The sequence below is a fragment of the Schistocerca gregaria genome, chromosome X, assembly GCF_023897955.1.
Source record: "Schistocerca gregaria isolate iqSchGreg1 chromosome X, iqSchGreg1.2, whole genome shotgun sequence".
In the NCBI taxonomy this organism is placed as follows: Eukaryota; Metazoa; Arthropoda; class Insecta; order Orthoptera; family Acrididae; genus Schistocerca; species Schistocerca gregaria.
This window is the reverse complement of record NC_064931.1, coordinates 127,574,226-127,598,366: the sequence shown is the minus strand read 5'-3', so window position 1 is coordinate 127,598,366 and position 24,141 is coordinate 127,574,226. Positions and strand designations below refer to the sequence as shown.

The following is a 24,141-nucleotide window of genomic DNA, read 5'->3' as shown; positions in this document are numbered from 1 at the left end:
TGGCCAGGAATGCCCTTTTTACCAGTGCCAATCTTCTCTTACGTCCTCCTTGCTCCATCCATCATGTGTTATTTTGCTACCTAAATAGCATAATTCCTTCACCTTTTCTACTTTGTGATCTCCAATTCTGATGTTAAGGTTCTCGATGTTCTCATTTCTGGTACTTCTCATTCCTTCCATCTTTCTTTGATTTAGTCTCAGTACATATTCTGCACCCATTAGACTGTTCATCCCATTCAACAGATCCTGTAATTCTTCCTCACTTTCACTGAAGATAGCAATGTCGGTAACGAATCTTATCGTTGATATCGTTTTACCCAGAATTGTAAGCCCAAACTTGAAGTTTTCTTTTATTTCCGTCATTCCTTCTTCAATATATCAACTAAACAGTAGAGGCGAAAGATTACATACCTGTCTTACACCATTTATAACCCTACCACTTCGTTCTTGGTCTCTCACTGTTATTTTTCCTTCTTGGTTCTTGTACATATTATATTTTACCCATCCATCTTTATAGCTTACACATATTTTTCTCAGAATTTCAAACATTTTGCACCACTTGACATTCTTGGAAACTTTTGCCAGGTCGACAAATCGTATGAACGTGTCTTCATTTTTTTCTCCAGTTTTGCTTCCATTGTGAACTACTGCGTTCAAATTGTGTGTCTGGTGCCTTTACCTTTTCTAAAGCCAAACTGATAGTCATCTAATGTAGCCTGAATTTTCTTTTCCATTCTTCTGTATACTGTTCTTGTCAGCAACTTGGAGGCATGAACTGTTACGCTGACTGTGCGATAATTCTTGCACTTGTCAGCTCTTGCTATCTCATGAATTGTGTGATATTTTTCCGAAAGTCTGATGGTATATCGCCAGTCTCATACATTCTACACACCAATGTGAATACTCGTTTTGTTTTCACTTCCCCTAATGATTTTAGAAATTCTGATGGAATGTTTTCTATTCTATTACCTTATTTGATTTTAAGTCTTCCAACGCTCTTTTAAATTCTGGCTCTAATACTGAATCCCTTATCGCTTCCCTATTGATTCCTGTTTCTTCTTCTATCTCGTCATCGGACAAGTCCACCCCTCATAGAAACATTCAATGGTTTTTTTACCACTTATCTACTCTCTCTTCTGCAATTCATAGTAGAATTAACATTCTACTCTTAACGTTACCTTACTTGCTTTTAATTTCACCGAACGTTGTTTTGACTTTCCTATATGCTGTGTCAATTCTTCAGACAATCGTTTCTCTTTCGATTTCTTCACAGTTTGCATTCAGGCATTTCGCTTTCTCTTTCCTGCACTTCCTATTTACTTCATTTCTGAGTGTCCTGTATATCTGTATTCATAAATTTCCTTGATCATTTTTGTACTTCCTTCTTTCGTCAATCAGCTGAAGTATTTCTTCCATTACCCATAGTTTCCTCATAGTTACTTTATTTTTTTATTTTTCTTTCCAGCTTCTGTGACTGCCTTTTTTAGAGATGTCCCTTCCTCTTCAGCTGAACTGCCTACTAAGCGCTTTATTGTTGAAGAATCTATATCCCCAGAGAACTTCAAGCATATCTCTACAGTCCTTAGTATTTCCATATCCTACTCCTTTCCTGACTAACCTCTTCAACTTCAGCCTGCTCTTCATCATTACTAAATTGTGATCTGAGATATATCTGCTTCTGGATACACCTTACAATCCAATATCTGATTTCGGACTCTGCCTGACCATGATGTAATGTAACTGAAATCTTCCTTTATCTCCCGCCATTTCCCAAGTTTAACCCCTCCTCTTGTGACTCTTGAACATGGAATCCGCTATTACTAGCTGAAATTTATTGCAGAACTTAATTAGCCTTTCTCCTCTCTCATTCCTACTGCCAAGCCCACATTTTTGCCATTCCAATGCCCCATGACTATTATATTTTCGTCTCTCTTTACATACTGAGTTATCCATTCAGTATCCTCGCATACTCTCCCCATCTATTCATCTTTACCTTGTAACATCGGCATGTATATCTGACCTATCATTATCGGTGTTGGTTTGCTATCTATTTTTATGAGAACAACCCTGTCACTGAATTGTTCACAGTAACTGATTTTCTGCCCCACTTTCTTATTCATAACAAAGCCTACTCCTGTTATACAATTTTCGGCTGCTATTGATATTATCCTATACTCATCTTCTGCATTACATATGCCACTGATGTGCCTGATGCTAATTTCAAAGTAAATTTAGAAAGGTTCTCTGTATTGGGTAGTTTACATACAGAATGTAATAGGTGTAAGTCAGATATTGTTATATGTGGTACCTTAATATGTACACACATTGATGTGTTGGTTATTTTTTCTCTGCGCCAAACAGTCTGTGAACAAACATACCACAAACTTTACAACCTGATGTTTTCTGCACAGTTGTACTGCACAACTAAGTGGACTATGGCTGGTAGTATAGACCAACCATTTCGTGTAAACATGTTCACAATTCAACACCTGACCTGCTGTGCAGGAAAAATAGGCATTAATGGCCTGCTCTTGCCATATGTACTTGGACGTACAAACCAATTTAAAAACATACAACTTATAATTTCTATAATAATAATTCTGTGTATGATGTAAATTACTGATGTAATGCTGTCAGTACATCATCCTCAGTCACCGACATAAATATCTACACTTATACTCATTATACCCTGTATAGATATTTAACATTTGCTAGCTTCTGAGTGCCACATGTAAAAGACAAAGACAAGGCAAAATATAGTTGCAGCAATAGTTTATGGACTTTCTTGCTTCAAGTTCCGTGCATTTAAATTTTTTTAAAAAAAATTCTGCTAATCTAATAGGAGTGTACTAACGATTCCCTTAAACAGTAAGAAAGAATAATTTTCATTTTATATGGAGAAGGTTAGTCAATGTAGGTAACAGAGTTTTTGGTAGAAGTCTTAAAAGCTGAATTTGCTTTTTTGTCTTGTTACATTCATGGATATTCAAGAATTTTTTAAGTTCTTTTCACTCTCTTCTCATTAATTTACAGTTTTCTAGACTTTAAATGCAGGAGAGTGGTTGTATCAAAGACTTTTGATAGGAGGAATAGATGTGTGGAGCATAACACAGCGCACTTACAACCCTGCACTAACTGGTGTGTTACCCCATAACAGAATGGCACACTAACGAAAGCTATGGAGTTGGACATTGCAAGCAACTCTAACAAAGTGAGAATATAATGTATAAGAAAATTAACGTAATCTGTAACCTTTTTCAGTATTGTGTTTGTTTTACATACATTTGTCTGTCATTTGAAATAGATATGACACCAAATGATAAAAAATTTTGTTCTGAGTACAGTGAAATTCTGCCAAAGTTTGTCAGCATACACATGTTGTTAGCATACACATGTTGCTTATTAACCCTAAAAACTGAAGTTTATGGACAGTGTCTTTGTGTAGATATTAATAAATTATTTATTTCATAGGAGTCTTTTAGTTGGTTTGTACCCTTATTTCACTATAACCAGGGTTCCAATATGTAAATATGGGACACAAATTAGAAGTTGAAATAAATCGACATTTTGTGGACACTTTCTAAACGTTATTTCTATATAGCAGACATGAGTTACAATACTTGACTTATGCTGCAGCTATATAGATCATCATAATTTTTTGTTAAAACTTGCACTAAAAACATCAAAATACCTTACATTCCTAATCAAATAAATATTTTATTGTTGTCACATGCAAACACAATATCATTTTAATATAATGAGATCTTTAACTCATGTAGACAATGATTAATATTAACACAGGTTATTTATTTCTCACTTTCAAAGGGCCTGGAAGTTGTACACACACAAAGAATGTGTCTGCTGTGTCGTAGCAGTATAGGCCAGATGGTACAGGACAAGTTAGGGACAGGGTTGTAGGGTACCAGGTCACAAGTATTGTGAAGCAAAGTGCTAGAGTTAGCCACGTGACAGACGACACAGGGAATTTGTGCAAAGAGTTTTGGCAAAGCGGATCAGGTTATTGTAGTAGGTTGGGCAGAGAAAAGCATGGCTAAGGCCAGTAATTACAGCATTAGGGGTGACCTGAATGAAATAGGATTAGCAACTACACACACAAATGTGAGTTTTGTGGAGGTCCTGCAACGCCATAACCAGCCCTGGGCTAACGCCGCTGTGAGCTGTGTGAACACCGAGTTGAGCAGGCTGCTGCTGACTGAAATGAACTCTCACGTGAATGTAGTGTCTGTTGTTGCAATTGAAAGATATACTAGACATGGCCTACACCTGTATAGGAGAGGGGATGGTAAGTTGGTTGAGCTTCTTGCAGATAACATATGGTGGAGGGGCACCACACAAAGTGAGATCCCTGTGGTTCTTGGTGTCAGAGAGGTACCTTTTTTATGTAAGAATCGGGATTCAGGCGCCCTATTTTAAAAGAAGGCAAAATAACAAAAGAGGCCCTCAAAATGCTTAACAAAGCACAGGAGAGTAAGGTTAACTTGTTTCATCAAAATATTAGAGGATTAGTTTAATGCCCACTGTTTCCTTGCATTGACTTTTTTATTCTTATTTAATCGAATTTTTATGTTATCCAAAAATTGCAACATCTTCTAAATTTTACATGCTAATTGAGGCCATGGAAGCATGGTGTTTACTTCTGACGAATGCAATTATGGAAGCTAGAGTTCGAGTCTTAGTTATTCTTACATTTTGACTTCTTGTGATGATATTTCCATAGAAACTTTCATCTGCTAACACATAATTATTTAGAAGTCAAATAATATTTGCATAGATTTAGCTTTAAAAATGTTTTTATATAATGAAATATTTACATACAAATTTACATCCCCTTGGGAGTTGAATTCCAAAAACACTCGAAAAACATCTTTTTTATTTGTAAGCAAGAAGTCAAATATCAATTTGTATATATGTAACTTTAAAATGCCTTATTAGGACTTAAGTAATGATTTATTTTCCAGAAACACTATAACTCACAACTGTACACCTCAGTGGCTGAATTTCTAAAAATTCTGAAGCACATAATTTAATTGCTGAATCCAAATACCAATTTTTGTAGTTCTAGCTTCAAAATTACCTTAACAGCGACATATTTTTCAAGAAACCTTTCATCCCCTATTTCATCACTAAGGGGTGGAAATTTGAACAATTCCTTAGTGAGGGATGCCGACAGTATAAAATCAACACCCTCTCTCAATTTCAACTTTGTGTCCTTAGTGGTTAGGCCTGGGCAGTGATGAGTTAATGAATCAGCCAGGCCCTATTTCACCTCCTTAGAGGCTGAATTTTCCAAAACACTGAATCACATTATATTTTATTTACAACTGAGAGACTAAATACAAACTTTCATACTTTAGCTTCAAAAATGTTTTCATAGTGAAATATTTCTATAAAAAAAACTATCATCCCCTATTTCACCCCCTTGGGGGTTGAATTTTCAAAAACACTGAATCACATATTTCTTTATTTCTGACATAGAAACCAAATATCAACTTTCGTACCTCTAGCTTCAAAATTGAATTAATAGGGACATTTTTCAAAAACCTTTCAATCCCTCCTTCACCCCCTTATGTGTGCAATTTCGAAAAATTCCTTCTTAAACGGTGCCCACAGTATAAGAGCAATACCCTCTGTAAATCTCAAATTCTTATACTTACTGGTTTGGTCCAGGTAATAATGAGTCTGTGAGTCAGTCAGTTGCGACATTGCCTTTCACAGATGCAGATCAAGTAATAAGTTAGAAAAATGTCTTGCCTGTTTGGAAAATTTAGAGAGGCTTGGAAAATATCACATTATAAATGTTTACACTCTGGCAGCTTACTCATGCAGAACTAATATGAGAAAACGGAGTTACCTTGCATGTGTTAAAACTGGACACAAGTTTAAAACATCGAGACAAGTAGATTTTGTAGTGATCAGCACATAAAAGTTTGCTCTTGTGAATTAATACTGAAAAATAGTTCACTTTTAATTGTAACTGTATATAGATCCCCATTGAAAAATTTTCAGATTAACTTCTGAATGCTAGTGATTAAAGACAGTAGGACTCTAACTGATAATGTTTTCTTCGGTAAAACTCAAAGCAAGAAAATAACTGTTTACCCAGTAATAATTGTTCTAACTGATCATGGTGGACAGTTAGTAAGGATGAATAACATGGTATCTTACAGTATGGATACTCTTCAGTGGAAGTCAGTTAGAGTCATTAATGACTCCAAGATAAATGTCTTTAAGAGTTAGGACTTCAAAAAAATTTATAATGAACCAAATGTTAACATAAAATGCAATTAGAAAGGACACTAAACAGCTAAATAAAAAATCATGGATCACTAAGGGGATTAAAGTATCTTGTGAAGGGAAAAGATAGAGATCCTGCAGTAACTGCACACTAGAAAAACTACTCAAAATTATTACAAAAGGTTATTAAAAATCAAAGAGCATAGCCATAATGCCAGATATCAGTACTTTTGACAATAGACTTAAAGGTATATGAAATGTAGCGAAACAAGAGATAGGATAACCAGGCACAGAAGAGGATAACATCATCACTGAACTGAATGGAAGGGCTATGAATGATGAGTCATAGGTAATAAATGTATTTAATAATCCTTTCTTAAATATAGTAGAAAGCATGGGGACAAACAGTTCAAGAGAAAAATCATAGCAGTATGTCGAAAAAGTAACTCTCATAAAATTCAGTCATATGAATGTATCACCAACTTCTCCTGATGTTAAGAAAATTTTACATTCCCTCGAAAACAAAAACTTATCTGGTTTAATGGTGTTTCTGATAGAGTACTGAAAATTAGTTCCTTAATAATAAGCCCAAACTTATCAAAAATGTGTATTGCACTACTAACTGAAGGTATTTTGCTGGAGAGACTGAAATAAGCCGTTGTTAAACTCCTCTTAAGGAAGGTGATAAAAGAAATGTCAGTAACTACTACCATGTTTCACTGCTGACATCATTTTCCAATATCTGTGAGAAAGTTGTGTATTCTAGAATAGAATCTTACCTTAGCAACAATAATGTCCGCAGCAAATGAAAGTTTGGACTTCAGAAGGGTTACTCTACTGAGAATGCCATTTACATGTTCAATTATGAAATTTTACAAGCACTGAGGAATAAAACAGCGCTGGTTGCTATTTTCTGTGATCTATCTAACGTATTTCACTGGGTGAATCACTTTTTCTCATAGATATATTTACGTTTTATGGAATTGATGGTACAGCCAACCAATGGAAAATTTCATATCTAATCAAAGAAATACAGAAAGTTGTTCTCAGTAATTCAACCAATATAGTCCAGAGACATTGTTCTGACTGAGGAAAAATCGCATACGGGATTCACCCAGACCTAGTCTTAGATCCACTATTGTTCCCTATCTATGTAAACAATCTTCTGTCTAATGTACAACAAGCAAAATTAGTTCTTTTTGCAGACAACATTAGTATTCATATAGAAATAGAAGAAATGATAAACAATTTTCTTAAAAATTTCATTGACTTGTTTTCTGTGAATGGTTCCACTCGAAATTTTTAAAAGACAGCAAATTCAGTTCTGCACACCTAAGGGCAGTACACCAATGATAACTGTAACACGTGGTCACAAAATAATAAATAGGGTGAAAACTTCAAAAATTTTTAGGTGTAGATATTGATAAGAATTTAAACTTAGCATTCAGATGCATTGCAAGTCTTGGGAAGAGACAAGTCAGTAAGATGACGTATTTTGCTTATTTTCATTCAATAATGCCATATGGAATAATGTTCTGGGCTAACTAATCTATAAAAAGGAAGTCTTCATTGATAAGAAATGTGCTGTAAGAATTATATATGGTGCTTCTGTGGTGTATGATCGTCTTGTAGATACCTGTTCAAAGAGTTGGGCATTCTGATTACTGTTTCACAGCATAGTCATTCCCTCATTAAGTTTGTTCGAAATAATCCACTGTCTTTCAAAAGGAACAGTGATATACGTCGCTACGATATCAGAAGGAAGAACGACATTCATTACTCCATATTATGGTTGACTCTAGCACAAAAAAGGGTGCACAAGGCTGCCTCTTAAATTTTTGATTACTTACCGAGGGACATAAAATGTCTGAGAGACACCACAGAAAGATATGAAAACAAACTGAAAAAGGATTGTACAAAACAAACTATAGAACATGATACAAGCTAACTGATTAACATAACCACACAGATAAACAACGAAACGCACGCTCCCATGGCCATGACACGACTAAGAAGGGTGAGGTCAGAGTGGCTCCGACTTCGGTGGATTCTCACTACGATCGACATTGACCGAAGACGGCCGATGGTTTCAAAATAGTATCCCAGTATGTGAGCAGTCACAATGCAGCCGATCTCAACGCCCGAACGTACCGATTTCGGACGACAATCCGAATCGGTTTTTTGTCTTCGGTAGAATTGGCCGACGTCCACACACACAAATCATAGACCCTGAGGATGAAAAATATCATAATCGGGTTTTATCCAGGAATCTATGGACTGAAATTGCAGTTTTATCTGAAACAACAATTAAGCAAAATCTTTATCGGAAATTTTAGGCGTAAATTATAGCCTAAAAAATAATTAGTACAAGTTGTTTCAAGTGAATTAACAATCTTTTGGGCTGTGATAGGTGGCCAGTTTATCTCTGTACGTATTGTTAATGCTACTATCGAAAATTGTAGGCCTAAATTATAAGCATAAGAAATTAAATGTTCAAGTGAGACCGGTGGCGTAATGCATGTTTACAGTTACAATCATGGATCTATTTTGGAGGTGTTTTATGGCCATTTTAGTTGTATACGAATTTTATTGTTACTCACTGGTGATTCTATTGAAGTAGGCTGGTGATTCTGTTACATGAAGTGGTTTGCAAACGTGGGTCATGTTCTTCAGCGTATCAGGGCTGTAACTGTAGACGTTACGCATCTCTGTCACATATTCTGAATGACTGTCACTGCAAGTAAACTGACATTTTGCCTGCTTTGCTCAATTTATTTGAAGTTATACCAAGTGTTCGCGATTTCCTCGTAAAAGTTATGTAGTGGACACCTTTTCACATTTTTCGTCTTTTTTGTACAATATAATATGCATCAAAATATCATTATCTAACAAAGGTGTATACATTCTGAATATATCTTGTAGTTTTAAGTTTGATGACGAAAAGTGTTTTAAACATGACAAAGTGTGTCTCTAACATTGTATGAACTTACACAGGCTGCATTACAGGTCAATCTGTCACCATAGCCTTTTATTCGACATTCACGTTCGTTTACTTTTCCAAACATAACCAGATTATCACCTACCAACCTAACATAGACATTGGGCTATGCTAGAGATCAGTGTATCGCCATAACTAAGACATTTAGAAGGGGGAGGGGAGATCCAATAGCACACCCTAGTCATCTGCTCTGTAATATGTCGTCTACTCTGCATGCCACTTGTATTCCTTGTTTTCTCAGGACGTTTCACACCCAGTGATTAGTTTGTTATCAAATATCAGTGTGTGTCATGTGTTCCTGTTATATGAGTCATCCCAATCTTGGCATACTTTCCGTGATCTTTCCTGCTGTGTTCTTGTTACTGTTGTTTTTTCTTGTGTGTTTTCTTTCTGTTCGTTTATATTACATGTCTCAGTTGTAGACTTTTCTGTGGGGATTTTTGGCTGGTTTAGTTCCTGTAAGTAGCTGTATTTATTCATTGGGACTCTGTTTAGTCCATCAAGGAGATATTTGGAGAACTGGTATTGGTGGTTTTAAGGATCTAGTGTGATGTTTGTCTGCCAAAAAGTGTGCATGTATCTGACTAAATGCTATGCTAGTGCAGTTCTAAAATTCATTACTGTTGTGAGTAGCACATTCAGTTTGTGAGTCCTTGGTTAATTATATACATCAATATTTTGTCATGACTTATAAATAAATACCCACTGATGATGCCACAACAGAGGTTAAATCTATTTAGGTGAAAACAATGTAAATTGTCTTCTCACTAGAAGATAGTCTCCATTAACCCTCATTATTTTCTGCAATAACAGAAATTGAATATATTATGATAACACTTAAAAATTTGTTAGATACATGCATATACAAACATTTTACATAATGTAGTTCAGAAATGCGTAACAGCCATTTAAACTGAATTATTGTGTTGAGCCACAACCCTACTGAGGAAATATTGCTTAAATGCTTCATGTACTTTTTGTGCTCTCTGTAAAGACCAATTAAAATGCCCTGTGTATGTGTCAGAGTCATTTTCTTTCTTGTACATGTTAGAGTTGGTGTCCACTGACAGAGACTCACTCTCACTTATACCTTCCATATCAATGACAATATTGTGTAATAGCCAAACACATTTTACAAGAGTATCAACATTAAAAGGATGTAAATGAAGCTCCATCTAAAGGCACCTCCATTTGCTTGTCAGGATACCAAACGCACATTCAGCTGCTTGTCTGGCCCTAAACAGGTGGTAACTGAAGATCTCCTTTTGGTGATCCATATTGTGTCTCCAGTGGAGTATGGTCTACTCAAATATTTCTTCAGAGAGTGTCCTTGATCACCCAGCAGTACATGAGGTACAGTAACTTCTGTTCCTGGTAGTAGTTTACTGGGTGGTACATTTAATGAATTACTTTCCACAAAATGATAGACGCAGTATCTACAAATGCACGACTGTCACTCTGTCTCCCATATGCACCTACATCTGCTGTGATAAATCTGTACCTGGCGTCTGCAGTACCTTGAGGGTGAATAGAGAAGTGCTTTTCGTAATTAAAGTACATGGATACCGATTTAGGAGGTCTTTTTATGCGAATGTGTTTGCCATCAGTGCTGTCTATATAAGTGGGAAAATTCCACAAACGCTCATAATCATTCGCAATTTTGCGAAAATCTTCCATACTTTGCAATTTTGCCCAGATGGCTTCACACATTTCATAAACAATGCTGGCGATGGTGTTACATCCCACTCTGAATGAGTGTGCCAGTGATTTGAAAGCTATTCCTGTAGAAAGAAACCTGAAACAACATTTTATTTATTTGACTATGTATCTTAGGTGAAAGTGCAGATGGGTGAAGAGGCAGGCATACAGTGAATGTTATGTGAAAAAAGTATACAGTTGTACTGTGCTCCCATCGGCTGTCTCAAACTTTACTGATTTTTTACCAACATCTGCTCACAAACTCAGTAAAGCCACGACGCTTTTGTAACCCATTTGCACTTTATCTGTCTCGTTTTGTTGTCTTATCATTCCACGAATATTTGTGTGAGCGGTTCGGTAGAAACTGATTTATCGTATGTGTGTTTTTAGCTTCCAACGTGAAAGCAAAACGGCAGAATTTAAGAGATACATATTGACGGGAATGTCTGAAGAATAAACTACCAACAGGTTCAGCGTCACTTGACACTGATTCTAAACGGACGTACTTCAACTAAGGGCACTTTTTACAAGACACATATGTTTCGAGGCGTCTCATTTGTAACGTTCCAAAACCCCACAAATTCGACACATCAGACTTAGTGTTTGACGATACAGATGTACAAGTTACATCATACGATGAAGAAACACAACTTCAGGATTCATTTTCATAACAAGCTGATCACGATGGAACACACCCTTTAACTCAGGACGAAGGTATTACTTCCGAAAAGCTATGAAAATGGGTAGAGAAAAGGTGTCGAAAGAAAACAAGTCCAATTTATGATCTAATACAACTGGAAAAAGCCAAGAAGCTGTGAGTTCCGAGAATAAAAAGTGGAAGAGTGTGATGAAGACTATTTCCTTCTCATAAGTTTATTGCTATATTTACATGCCATACCACAGCTCATGAAATTAATCACCAGAGTTAAATTCCAGCAGGTCTTAATTGAAAATCTGACTACATGTCAACTATACCCACACTCATTTCATGGTTCATCACACACTACCACCTCCTCATAAAGTCCGTCAGGCTCAGAACAGTAGACATACATCAGTATTTGTGATGCTGAGGACCATCAAAATTCAGGAACAGTACTTGCATTATATCAACTAGAAAATTCTGGCTTCTACTGTTACACATTTTCTTGGATGTGACCCAGTAAGGAATATCACTTGAGTGATTGCAAAAATCTAAGGCTGCCAATGATTTGCGAGCAAATTCAGTTGAATAATTCTATTCTGGTCATATTAGTATTTTACCAGGTTTAGTGTTAGATGCTCTCAGATACAAGCAACTTCAATTCTTTGAACTTAGTATTACATAATATGAGTCAAAAGAGTTAATGTGTGGTTAAAGCTCACTTCTCTTCTGCTGAAATGCATTTCCTGAAATTGGATTGCTTTTCAATATCCCTGTGAATTATCTTTAGCACATAAGAGAATATTTCTCTCTTCATTCTCATATACTCATAAAATTTTCCCGATTGTTCTAGCAACTGAAGGAAGAGTTTATGGTATTTGCCATGTTCTTCCCAAGACTGATTTAACTCATTTACATGCATTCTGTGTCGATCCAAGAGTAAAACCCAGAATGCAAGATTCGTCTCTAAACACAGAAGCGTTGTGGGAGCGATCTCGCAAAAAAGTGTGAAGGAGATCGTACGCATTGTACCAAACTGTCGGCCGATGTTATCGTGTTACCTCTGGCGACGGCCTCTGACGACCGTTGTCCGAGTCACTCCGACCGCAGCCTCACGCATGCGTCACTGCACGTGAAATTTACAGTTCTTACGAGTTACAGCGACCGTGTCCAGCGGTCAGCAAGTTACTACTTGAGGCCACTTTATTACTTCGTATGTGCATATTTAAATAGACTCTCGATAACATACGACAATGTTAAGGAATTTATTGGGTACCTTTTCACTGACTGACTCACTACACTTAAGCCGGCTTCACACACGCAACGAAAGTGTCGCCACAAGTCAAGTCATTCTGAAGTGGCGCTGTGAGCTACCGTTCACACAGGACGCCACAAATTCTTCGTAATTGGGCAGTTTGCAAAATGGCGTCACCTGTATCAGCTGATTAAACGGCTGTACATATTACTAAATAAGATGTTTTGGAAACATAATAAATGTAAAATATTACTTACCAAAGTGTTTCTCGTCTCTTTTGTCTCGAATACATGTTTTAAGAACCGGTCTGCAGCTTCAAACCAAGCAAGGCTGGGTTTATAAATACAGTCTGTAGACGCACCACTCTTAAGTGATTTCAGTACTTTTTTATGATCATTCATGTAAGCATTTCGAATGCTTAGAATTTTTAACTTTGTTGTAGCTACATCAATTCCAGGTACATATTCACGCATACTGTTTACTATTTCAATTAATGCAGAATCTCTCAAATTTCTGTCTTTGTATGATTCGCTTTTGTGGTTCCAAAGGCATTCTCGTTCTTGATACACCTCCAAGAATCTCATAATTGTGGCTGTTGACCACTTTTTCGACATATTAATAGCAAACGCACAAGCAAAAGCACTATTTGCGAACGAATACGCACTAGAAAGGTTTGAATCCAGCGGCGAGGTAGCAATCGAATGGTGTTATTCGGTTGTGGAGAAGGCAAAATGGCGCAACAAAGTAGAACCAAGTTCAACTGTTTGTGGCGTGACAAAAGTTGCGCTTCTTAAATGGCGCCACCGAAAATGAGGAGTTCACACATGCAACTACAAAGCAACTGCAGTTCGCCATTCCCAGTGGCGATACTTTTGTTGCCTTTGTGAATCCGGCATTACATGAGACACATCTTCCGAAAGACGAAAACGAATTCCCTAACTGTTTTTCGCTGTCGTGTTTATATGTTTAAGTCCAAAGCGGATTTGCTTGTCCATTTAAATATGGCGCCTGAAAAACAGCTGTTACAGTTTCTGATGTCGTCAGCACAATCGCTGTTTCTCTTCAACTAGACGAGGTGTAAACAGACGAAAGTTTCTAAAAATAAAATGAAACCTGACAGCCAAAGCACGTTTCAAAACCGGTTGCGTTTACATGGGAGCAACAATCGATTGCAGAATTGGAAAACCGGCAACCAGAAGCAGGTTTGCAGAACCGATTTTGAAGTGTTTACACGTCCACCGAGAAGTGGTATTGGGGAATCGGTCTACGAAATTCGGTTTTGAAAGCCCCATGTAAACAAGGTGCATGACCACTCAGAAGTGGTATTGTGAAATCGGTTTACGAAATCCGGTTTTGGGGACCCCATGTAACCGGGGTGACTGATTTCCCGTCTACTAAGTTCAACATTGAGCTCGGTTACTCCCTTGATTTCTAGTCAGCATTTGGACATAACGAAAGCAGTGACCGAAAAAGTTTTGTAATTGGTTATCATTTTGGGGTCCACAGTAAAGACAATTGTTTATGTTTTAAATTTGGGACAAATAATTTTTTTTTTTAATTTCCCAAAGCAAGTAAACGTCACAGCATTTGAAGTCTCTAGCCAGTGAATGATAGCACAATACTCCATCACTAGATGTTTCGAACGGATAATTTCAAATTGTCAATACTTTTAGATTTTGATTGCTGTTTCACTCCCAATAGCGAGACTTTCGGCAGAAACCACGGGAAAACATCTTCAAAGTAAAGCCATGGTACAGTGCGATTAACGCTGTGGAATATCTTCCGCGTAGCTTCATGCCAGTCAAACACTAACAAGTTGCACAGCTGATTGATATGACAAAATGGTTGGCTGGCCTCGGTGGGGTGTTGGAAAAGTTTGTCATCAAAAACCTTGACTGGAAAAATGGATGGCCCAACTACACAAATAATGGCCACAGAAAATCATGACGCCGTTAGAGACATCAAATGTGAGCTTGACAACGAACTGGAGCAAAAAGAAGTTGGGTCGCAATATGTCATCGGAGGCAGCGGTGGATCTAGTGCCAGATATTCAGAAGCTAACGGGGATACGTCAAATGACAGTTGTGCCAGAATATCTAACAGTGTCCATGGTAATAATCATGGTAGTGACGGTATCTCACACAGTCATCCAGATAGTTCAAACTCTTTTGGTGATACGTTAAACACAAGTGGCCTTGACAGTACTACTCTCAAGTTAAAAGAAATCATAGAAGACACAATCAGGTATGACTTTCAGTGACATTCTTTGGTTTGGCGATGTTTCTTATTAGCAAGCTAATCCCTATCGTTTACTTTTTAATTTTTGCATGTTTGTTTAAAGTTTGGATTGAAACAGAAATGAAGAATCCAAAATTTATTAGTTCAATGCACATTTCCTGCAGATAGATTTATTTGTGACATTTTATTTATTTAGTAAATATTATCGGTATTTGTTTATTATTTATGTTTGTAAACAATCTCAGTCTTGTGAAAAATCACAAAACTCAATAATCACCTGTAATACATTCACATTAAGAGCAATTTATGACTCCACTACGTATTTCTCTATTAATTTTATTCACTTTTAATATTTGAACGTGTTGGCAAACTCATTCTTAACTTTATAATCCCTGGTTTGTTTCTTATGGAACTTAATTTTGTATTGTAATGTATGTACAGTGCAGTAATTGCTTTATATCATGCAGGTGCTTAGTGTAGGGTTTAAAAAATTTGAATTTTGTAATTGGTTTCTGTTCTCCACATCCTTTTATCTCCCTTGAGATTAAAGATTTTACATCAGAACACGAGAGAAACCTTTATAGCAATTGTATTGTCTGTGATGTTAGTACATTATTTGTTAAAAGTAAGAAAATAAGCGTGAATAATTGTAATATTTCCGATAATCATTTTGGACCCTCTCTTCTTTTAGATTCTTTAGTGCTTCATCCTAATCCTAGCCATTTCTTTTCTGACATTTGGTTCTTCTGGTTCCTTTTATCGTCCAGTGGATTACTTTTCCACAAGGATCTGTGAGTGAAATTCGGACGTTTCTGTGAGAATGATACTGTAGGCTGCTTACCTTCCAGTAGGTAGCAGTTTTCAAGCATTTATGTTCTATATCTTGGTTCTAATACTTCATTTTTTACATATTCAGAACAGGGTTGCAATGCATTATGTTGTTTCTTTATGACTTCATGCCATTCCTGAATAATGTTGTTGTTATACAGTGTTGTTAATGAAAGCTCTTGTGTTACGTCATTTACTGGAAATGAAAGATTTTGGGTCCTAAGGAGTAACACTGTAACTGTATAGCACTGGACTTGTATCTGTTGAATACTGTAATGATTCTGCTCAATAAATTGCATCTTATTTTATTTCCTATCATTGTGTAATGGTGAAAGTACTCTATCTGTTATGTGCTGTGGACAGGAAATTGAAGTTTAAATTTTCTAGTGAAGGGGATAGTGGTACAAGGCAGAGACTTTGGACTCAAATTTGTGTGCATGGTGGTTCAAATCATCTGAGCACCCAGATTTAGGTTGTCAGTTGTTTCCCCAAGTTGCGTACAATGTGCACCAAGATGGTTTTGGATAGTGTAGATTTCCCTCACCAAGCTAAACTTGTGTCACGTCTCTCATGACGTCATTGTCTGAACTTTAAACCTAGATATTATTCCTCCTCTTTTTTTTTTTCTTTTTTTAAACTTTCCTTACATTGTTTTGTAATTGAGTATAAAATGTCACTGAATGGCATCAGGTAACCTGAAAACACCTTGCACCATTTCTTACGAAAAATAAGAATAATAATAGTAATGTAGTTTAGGTCATTGTGGAATAGAGAGAAGGGACAGAGCAGTGAACAGCAGCAGTTATCTCAGATGAGAAGGAACTGAATTAGGTATTAATAAGGCTATTTCTATTATTTTTGTTTCGCAATTTTAATTCTAATGTTATTTATATGCAAAATATACTGTTATTGTTTTATGCAGAAACAAAATTTGAAGCTGTAAGAATGACTAACTGGGGTGCAGTATGGTGCCTCGTAATATACACACATGCGGTTTTCAGTTAATGTTTGGTGGTGTTCCCCCTTTCAAGTGTGGTGTTGCCCAGTGTCTAGGGTAAGTTGAAAGATGACAATCTGTCTGATGGTTGACAAAGTGAGAGAGTATGAACAAGAAATAGGGTCTGTAGTAACAGATTGATCTGTAGTGTAGCCGAAGATCTATACAACTCGCTTATTCATTATGAATAATTAAAATATAGAAAGATAAATTTAGAAAAGCTGTGTTAAATAAGACAAATCTCTGACAGCTATAGTTTTCAAGTATCTCACATAAACAAAAATTGTCTGTGTAGAATGAGGCACTATGTAACTCTCATCCTTTTTTATGTTTAGTAAGACAATAGGGAAGTATGAAAACTGATTATGTAATGCAGTTGACTTGACAATGCGAACAACTTACAAAATTGCCAGATCTCCAAAATATGTGTAATTTTATATAGTAAACTATTCTGCTCTTGTTGTTAATCTTTTAATTGCTTTTAGTGTGGATGAAATACCAATGTTATAAATTATTTTCATACACTTGAGTGATTCATAACAGTTTTAAGTGATTTGTAACAATTTGTAGAAAATTACAGGCAAAAATAAGATACACGTCAGTTTATGATTCATGAAGATGTGTGTTAGATGCCGGGTAGGATAATATTGTGAAATTCTGAGTAGCAAGTAACAGAGCTAACATAACATGCACTAAGTCTGTTCAATTCAGGCACTAAAAGCACATACAGAATGGGGAGAATATTGGTGAACTAATAAAAGCCTCTAGACTGAACAAAACAGTTTGGTTTTACATGAGCTGGTGAAGGCAGTGAATGCGAATATGAAGTCTTAGCTGTGATGACATACTGATTTGTAGCATAGCTTGAGGTCTAGGGTAGGTGGCAAGGTGACAATGTGGTTGTGAGTTGGCAAATTGATTTCAATATCTTAAAGTTGATTCCTAAATCAGTCTAATTGGGTGATGTATATTAAGCAGTCATCTGTGAGGTTGGTCTGAATCCTGTAGTCCTTTACTAGACTTGCAGTTATTAAACACCAAAATATTGTCTGCATTTAACCTTTGAGATGACCAGACATGTTATTACTCAACCTACAAAAACATGAAACTTTTCAAATGTATAAAATATTAGCATTGAAATGTGAAGCCATCCATTTGTTGCACTGCTTATGAGACTCAAATAGAGGTAGAAACCACATACAGTGGCAAAATATCTTATAATCATGTGTAGTTTGAACTTCAAACCTTTGGTAAGTTGCCTAACAACAGCACTGTCAGTAAAACATGTGACCATTGTGGTTGAAAATAATTTCAGGAAATTATTGTAGGAGTTGGATAAGGTTAACTGTGTGAGATCTAGTTGTTAAACACGTTTCTGAAGTTTTAAAACAAGGTATGTGTTGGGTTGTTACAAATATAAGAATAGTTTAAAATTGGGAATGTAAGACATTACTTTTCAGGACTGAGGAAATTCTGAGTACTACAAGTGGCCTACATTTTGCTAATAACTGATAATTGCAAAATACTATCACCATCAAAGCTCAACAAAGAGGAAGATTTAAGATGATGATGCTGCAGTTGGGAGGGAAAATTCAGTATGTAGCTGTAATCAGTGAACTCAGAGAGATAGGTCTTTATAAATATCCAGTGTTAATTATCTTTTGCACACTTTTATACGTAATTTGTTGTTCACCTACTCTATTCATATGTATTGGCAACTTCTTAAAATCATGTTGGCACTATTTGGAAAGTTGCATTTAACACTTTCAACGTACATTAAATTTTATTGAATTCAATTACTTTCTGTTTCTGTCTCTCTGTATTTGACAAATTTTCTTGTTTTATTTTGTGTTTGCACTCTGTAGTATATAAAAGTATATTTATAGCATGTAAAAAAAGCTTTGGAGTACATGCAATACATACACTTACAGTTAAAGTTGATTAGTTGCTGAGCATAGTTTGACTCAATGATTTACTGTACATAATATTGTGCTGAAATTAGATGCTATAGCTGTTCTCTGCTGTAGCTGATGTTTTTGTCAAATAAAAAAAAAATCAGTTGGCAAAATCTCAGATGCCCATAAAGGGAATATTATGAAATTCTGGACACAAGTAACAGTGTGAGCCAACAAAACATAAATAAGCCTGATGGATTCAGACATTAACACAGCTTGTCAGAAGCGGATGCTGACAGGGTACACAGTTGGTGCATTGGTAAAGACCGTTATCAGAACAACATTTAACTGTACATAAGACCAAGAAAGATCAGAAGAGATGTGAAGAAAATGTAGTTGCCAGATTTGAAAAATTGTGGTGCAAATAAGCTCTTCTATAAATACAATGATGATTTACCTAAAGTAGAACAGGGCTGTTAGCCGGATTAAAAACTAATGGGGTCTGGCATGCCGGCCACTGTGCATGAGGATTGTAGATGCCTTTTACCATTCATGTAGGCAATTTCTGAGCAGGATCTATATTTTCAAATCAGATTAGTAGTGCACTAATTGTTAATTACAGCCTACTCACACAAATGGCGTCCATTGTGTTAGATGTAATTTCTGATGAAAAATCGTGAGACGTGGAGGCACCCTTGATAGTGTATCATAAAATGAGAAAACTGGGTCCCTAAGCAGATGGAATATTAATGTATTTAACCACACCTGCAAATCAGTAATCTGGCACATATGGCTAGGGAGGTACCAGGTAATTTATAGCAAGATTTAGTGTGTATTAACTGCTAGTTATATCACTTGATTTTTTTGGGTTGGTTGTCCATATTGCTAGATATTTAGAATATGACCTAAGAAAATTAGTTCTCCCATGGAATGGCAGTTTCAGTAAATGAAAAGTTTGTTTTTCACACATGTCATTCTTGATTGCATTCTCAAAGTTAATGTACTGATTGATTTGTGAACTGTTGACAATAATTGTGTTTGATATGTTGCTCTTTTCATCCATGTACCCCATTCATTTACTGAGCTACAGAAATACTTTCATACTCTTTTTGCAGTTTCTATGTTTTCTGTTGTTGTTGTTGCTGTTGTTGTCTGTTGTTTATTCATTACATTCGTGTTGTCATGACAATAAAAATTGTACAGCACTTCACTTTTGAACCACCTGTTCAGTGAGTTGTCCTGACAGGATTACTGGTATTGAATAGTGTCTTTTGTTGGTAGCAGAGTCATTCACAAAGTTAGTTTCTCTAGATTTGACACCTTTAGAAGAATATGCATTGTCTTAACTTCTTGTGTTGCACATGAGTCTTTGTATGATACCATATTTGCAAGCTCAGAGTATCTATTTGTACAGTAATCAAAATGTCCTGGGTTCATTCCCAGCCACTGCTTAAAATTAGAATAAAAATCACCACCAGTGACAGCGAAACACTCCCAGTACAATGAGTCACCCTTGTTCTGAGAACATGAGGGTGGAGGAGCGTGTAAAGTTTCAGAGCAGCTTCTTGTTCTTCAGGTGGAAAACTGCCCCTAAAAGGCAATCTGCAGTGTGAGCTTAATAAATTAGCACTGTCAGAATGTTGTTATGAACTGCAGGAAGGCCTGCAGAGAATTAATGAATGGTGTAGGGTCTGACAGTTGATCTTGATTGTAAATAAATCTAAATTTACGTATGTACTCCACAAGCCAGTATATGGTGTGTGGCAGAGGTTACCCTGTACCTCTACTAGTAATGTCCATGTCTGTTGCACTCGCTAATAGTGAGAGGAGGAAACGACTGTCTATACGCCTCCGCATGAGCCCCAATTTATTGTATCGTAACTTCATGGTGCATGTGTGAAATGTATGTTGGCAGCAGTAGAATCATTCTGCAGTCAGATTCAAATGCTGGTTCTCTCAGTTTTCTCAGTAGTGTTCCTTGAATAGAACATTGCCTTACCCCCAGAGATTCACATTTGAATTCCTGAAACACCTCCGTGACACTTGCGTGTAGTTTAGATCTACTGGTAAAAAATCTACCAGCTCGCCTCTTGAGTTGCTTCAATCTCTTCCTTTAATCTGACCTGGTATGGATCCCAAACAATCGAATGGTACTCAAGAATAGGTCGCACTAGAGACCTTCCACTCACATCAAAATAAAGAACCCCAATAAACTTTGGGAACACTGTTGCAAATTGCAAGCTCTGCTTGCATTCCATGTTTGAGGTGAGCAGCTTTGACCATCTCTGCCTGCTGCTGTGTATGAACTGACAATGCCCTCAGAACCTATGTGACCGGTGTCATTGGTGGCAACATGAGCCACAACTTGCAGACAACCGCATCCTACATGCTTGATAGCCACAAGCAAGGACACCTCCATGTCTTGGATGAAGAAGGCGTTTATGGCCCCCATCTTGGACGAGGTCCTCGTGGCAGACATTCTGAGTGAACATTGCCTTTCTTTCCAGCTATGAATGCTGTTTTCCTAAGGGGCTCCATAATTCAAATAATGTTGGAGCTCTTGATAACTAACAAACCCCTACCCATGTGTGCCTGCTCTGAGCCTGCTGAAGAAGCAGCTACATGTACACTCACAGGACAGATAGATGAGGCCACACGGCCAACCTCCACATTGGCCCTCTGCCTTGAGCGACATGAACATGTTACCACACATCACTCGCCCCACAGAGAGGGTGGATCCACCATATCAGGTGCACTAGGAGGTGCCTTGGCAGCAGAGCCCACGGGAAAGATAAGTGACACCAGGGATTTCACATGCAATGCTCCAGGTTCTCTGCCACCACTAAACCCTGAACCAGCAGCCTGAAGGTGGCTGACCATAGACAAAAGAGCATTCTGCTGTTTGGGTACTGTGGCCAGTTCCCCCCTGCATCTGCACACTGTGAGCACATATACTACCAATGCTAGCAAGACTAACTGAAGGCATGAACTATAAAAGTGGACAGAAACCTAGATATGTGACTTGCTACCCTCCTGATGTGTCATCAATGCATGGAGATGCCTTAATGAGATAGATAGCTGGCTGTTCAGAAGACATGAAAACTGTGCTACAGTCTCTTAAATAGAAAAACACCCACAATATTTAAGAAATATACTACAAGGAAAACACAGCAAAAGGTAAATACATAACTTGCCGCTCCAGAGGTGTGTATCAGCCAACAGGTGGGGCCTGAAATGTAATGTATTGCACACTCATAGGGGAACAGATACACTACCATGCAGTTAAACTATTGGCAACAAGTCACAGTAAACAGTAACTCCCATAAACATCTACATCTGTACTCCTGAAGCCACCTTGCTTAGTGTACAGTGTGTCCCACTCAAACCTCTCTGATTTCAAAAACCCAGGGGGAAAAAAACACAGTAGATAAGACAATGAAAAATTCACCACATTGTAGAGCATCTCAAAGACTTTATTTATTTATCATCAATACACCTGTATATGTAAACCATTTGTAGCATGAAGAATATAGAGTCTATATTCAATTTCTTGTCAAGTTCTGTGTAACATTTCTTCTGTTATTGTTGCAATCGCAGTAGTGATGTCGCAATGTAGGAGTATCGTCCACTTTGGTCACATACATGTGGTCCTTCACGAATCCCCACATGAAGAAATCAAGCAGGGTAATGTAGGGTGAATGTGGTGGCCAGGCAATGGGTCCTCCACGTCCGATCCAACAATTGGGAAATTTCCTATCCAGGAACTTGCAAACAGCCGTTGACCCATGTGGCGGAGCTCCATCTTGTTGAAAAATGATGTTCGGTTGCAAGTCTTGTATCTGAGGGTACACAAACTGCTCCAACATGTCCAGATACACTGACCCATTCATTGTTTGTTCCACCAAGAAGAACGGTCCAACAGTCCTGTCGTGCATTAACCTACACCAGACGTTTAGTTTAGGGATATCACGAAGATGTTCAGTGACGACGTGCAGATTTTGCGAACCCCAAATCTGAACATTATGCTTATTAATCCTTCCTAATAGATGAAAGGTTGCCTTATCTGATAATAAACATCTTTCCAGGAAGCTGACATCCATATCAATACGCTGCAGTATATCCGCAGCAAATTGTTGGTGGTGTGGTTTGACATTCGGCATCAGATGATGTAGAATTTGGACTTTGTAGGCACACATATGAAGACGCTGGTGAACTACATGATGCAATGTTGATCGAGGTACATCAGGTGGCCTAGATACTTGACGAATTGACTTGCGTGGACTTCTGAAAAACTTTTGTCTGATGTCCTCCACTGTCTCTTCTGAAACTCCATAACGTGCACCACCAGACTGTTTCAGAACACTTCCTGTTGCCAGAAACTTCCTATACCAGTCCTTAATTGTTTTCACATCAGATGGATCACATTCATATACACAACGATAATTTATTTGCACAGTAATAGCCAATTTTGTTTATGCACTGCGCTGCTGTGGAGTCGCCATTTTCACTTCATGTGACCATGCTGCAATACATTACATTTCAGGCCCCACCTGTTGGCTTATACACACCTCCAGAGTGGGAAGTTATGTATTTATCTTTTGCTGTGTTTTCCTCATAGTATATTTCTTAACTATCGTGGGTGTTTTTCTATGTAAGTGCCGGGGGGTATGCCCCCATCGCATATTCCACTTTGGGGGCCTCCAGCTGCTCAGTGGATGGGGCACTTTGCCTGCCTTTCTTCCTCTCCTCCCTTTCTGCCATGTTCCTTTGTCTAGGCTGTGTTGACCTTCAGTAGATCTTGGGGTTTCCTTTCCTTGGGTTCTGCACACTAGTCCCTTCTTTGATGTGTAGTTTTGTTCACTTGCTTGTTCCAGGTAGGAGGGACATGTGGCCTTGTAGTTCAGTCCCTTTAATCATTAAACCGGCTGACCAACCAACCACCACTTAAATCTTTCATCATGACAGTAACAGACCACACACAAGTACTGTTACATCTGCAACAATTCGGCACCTTTGGTTCACTGTCATCAGTCATTCTCCATATGGTCCTGACCTGACCCCATCCAATTTTCATCTATTTCCAGAAGTAAAGAACACCTTATAGGACTTCACTTTGATAATGATAAGCAGTGATGGAGGTTGTGACTCTGTCATCAAAATCAAACATTGTACAGTGACAGTATCAACAAATTGGTGTCTCATTTGGAGAAATGTGTTCATTACCAGAGTGACTGTTAAGAAATAATTATGTAGACATGAAGAATAAAGATGTAGAATATCAATCATGTTTATTTTGTTTAAAAAGCTTTAAGAGTTTTCACATAAAGAATTTGGAGG

At 37.3% G+C, this 24,141-nt stretch overlaps 1 protein-coding gene across 1 annotated transcript in view; it reads left to right on the top strand.

Moving 5' to 3' along the window:
- Positions 1-14,599: 14,599 nt before the first annotated feature.
- Positions 14,600-24,141, top strand: part of LOC126299558 (probable serine/threonine-protein kinase DDB_G0282963) — a 137,137-nt gene continuing 127,595 nt past the window's right edge. Inside the window, exon 1 of the mRNA XM_049991552.1 lies at positions 14,600-15,090. Within this exon, the coding sequence (XP_049847509.1) occupies positions 14,750-15,090 (341 nt within the window). The 5' untranslated portion in view covers positions 14,600-14,749. The remainder of the gene's footprint in view (positions 15,091-24,141) is intronic.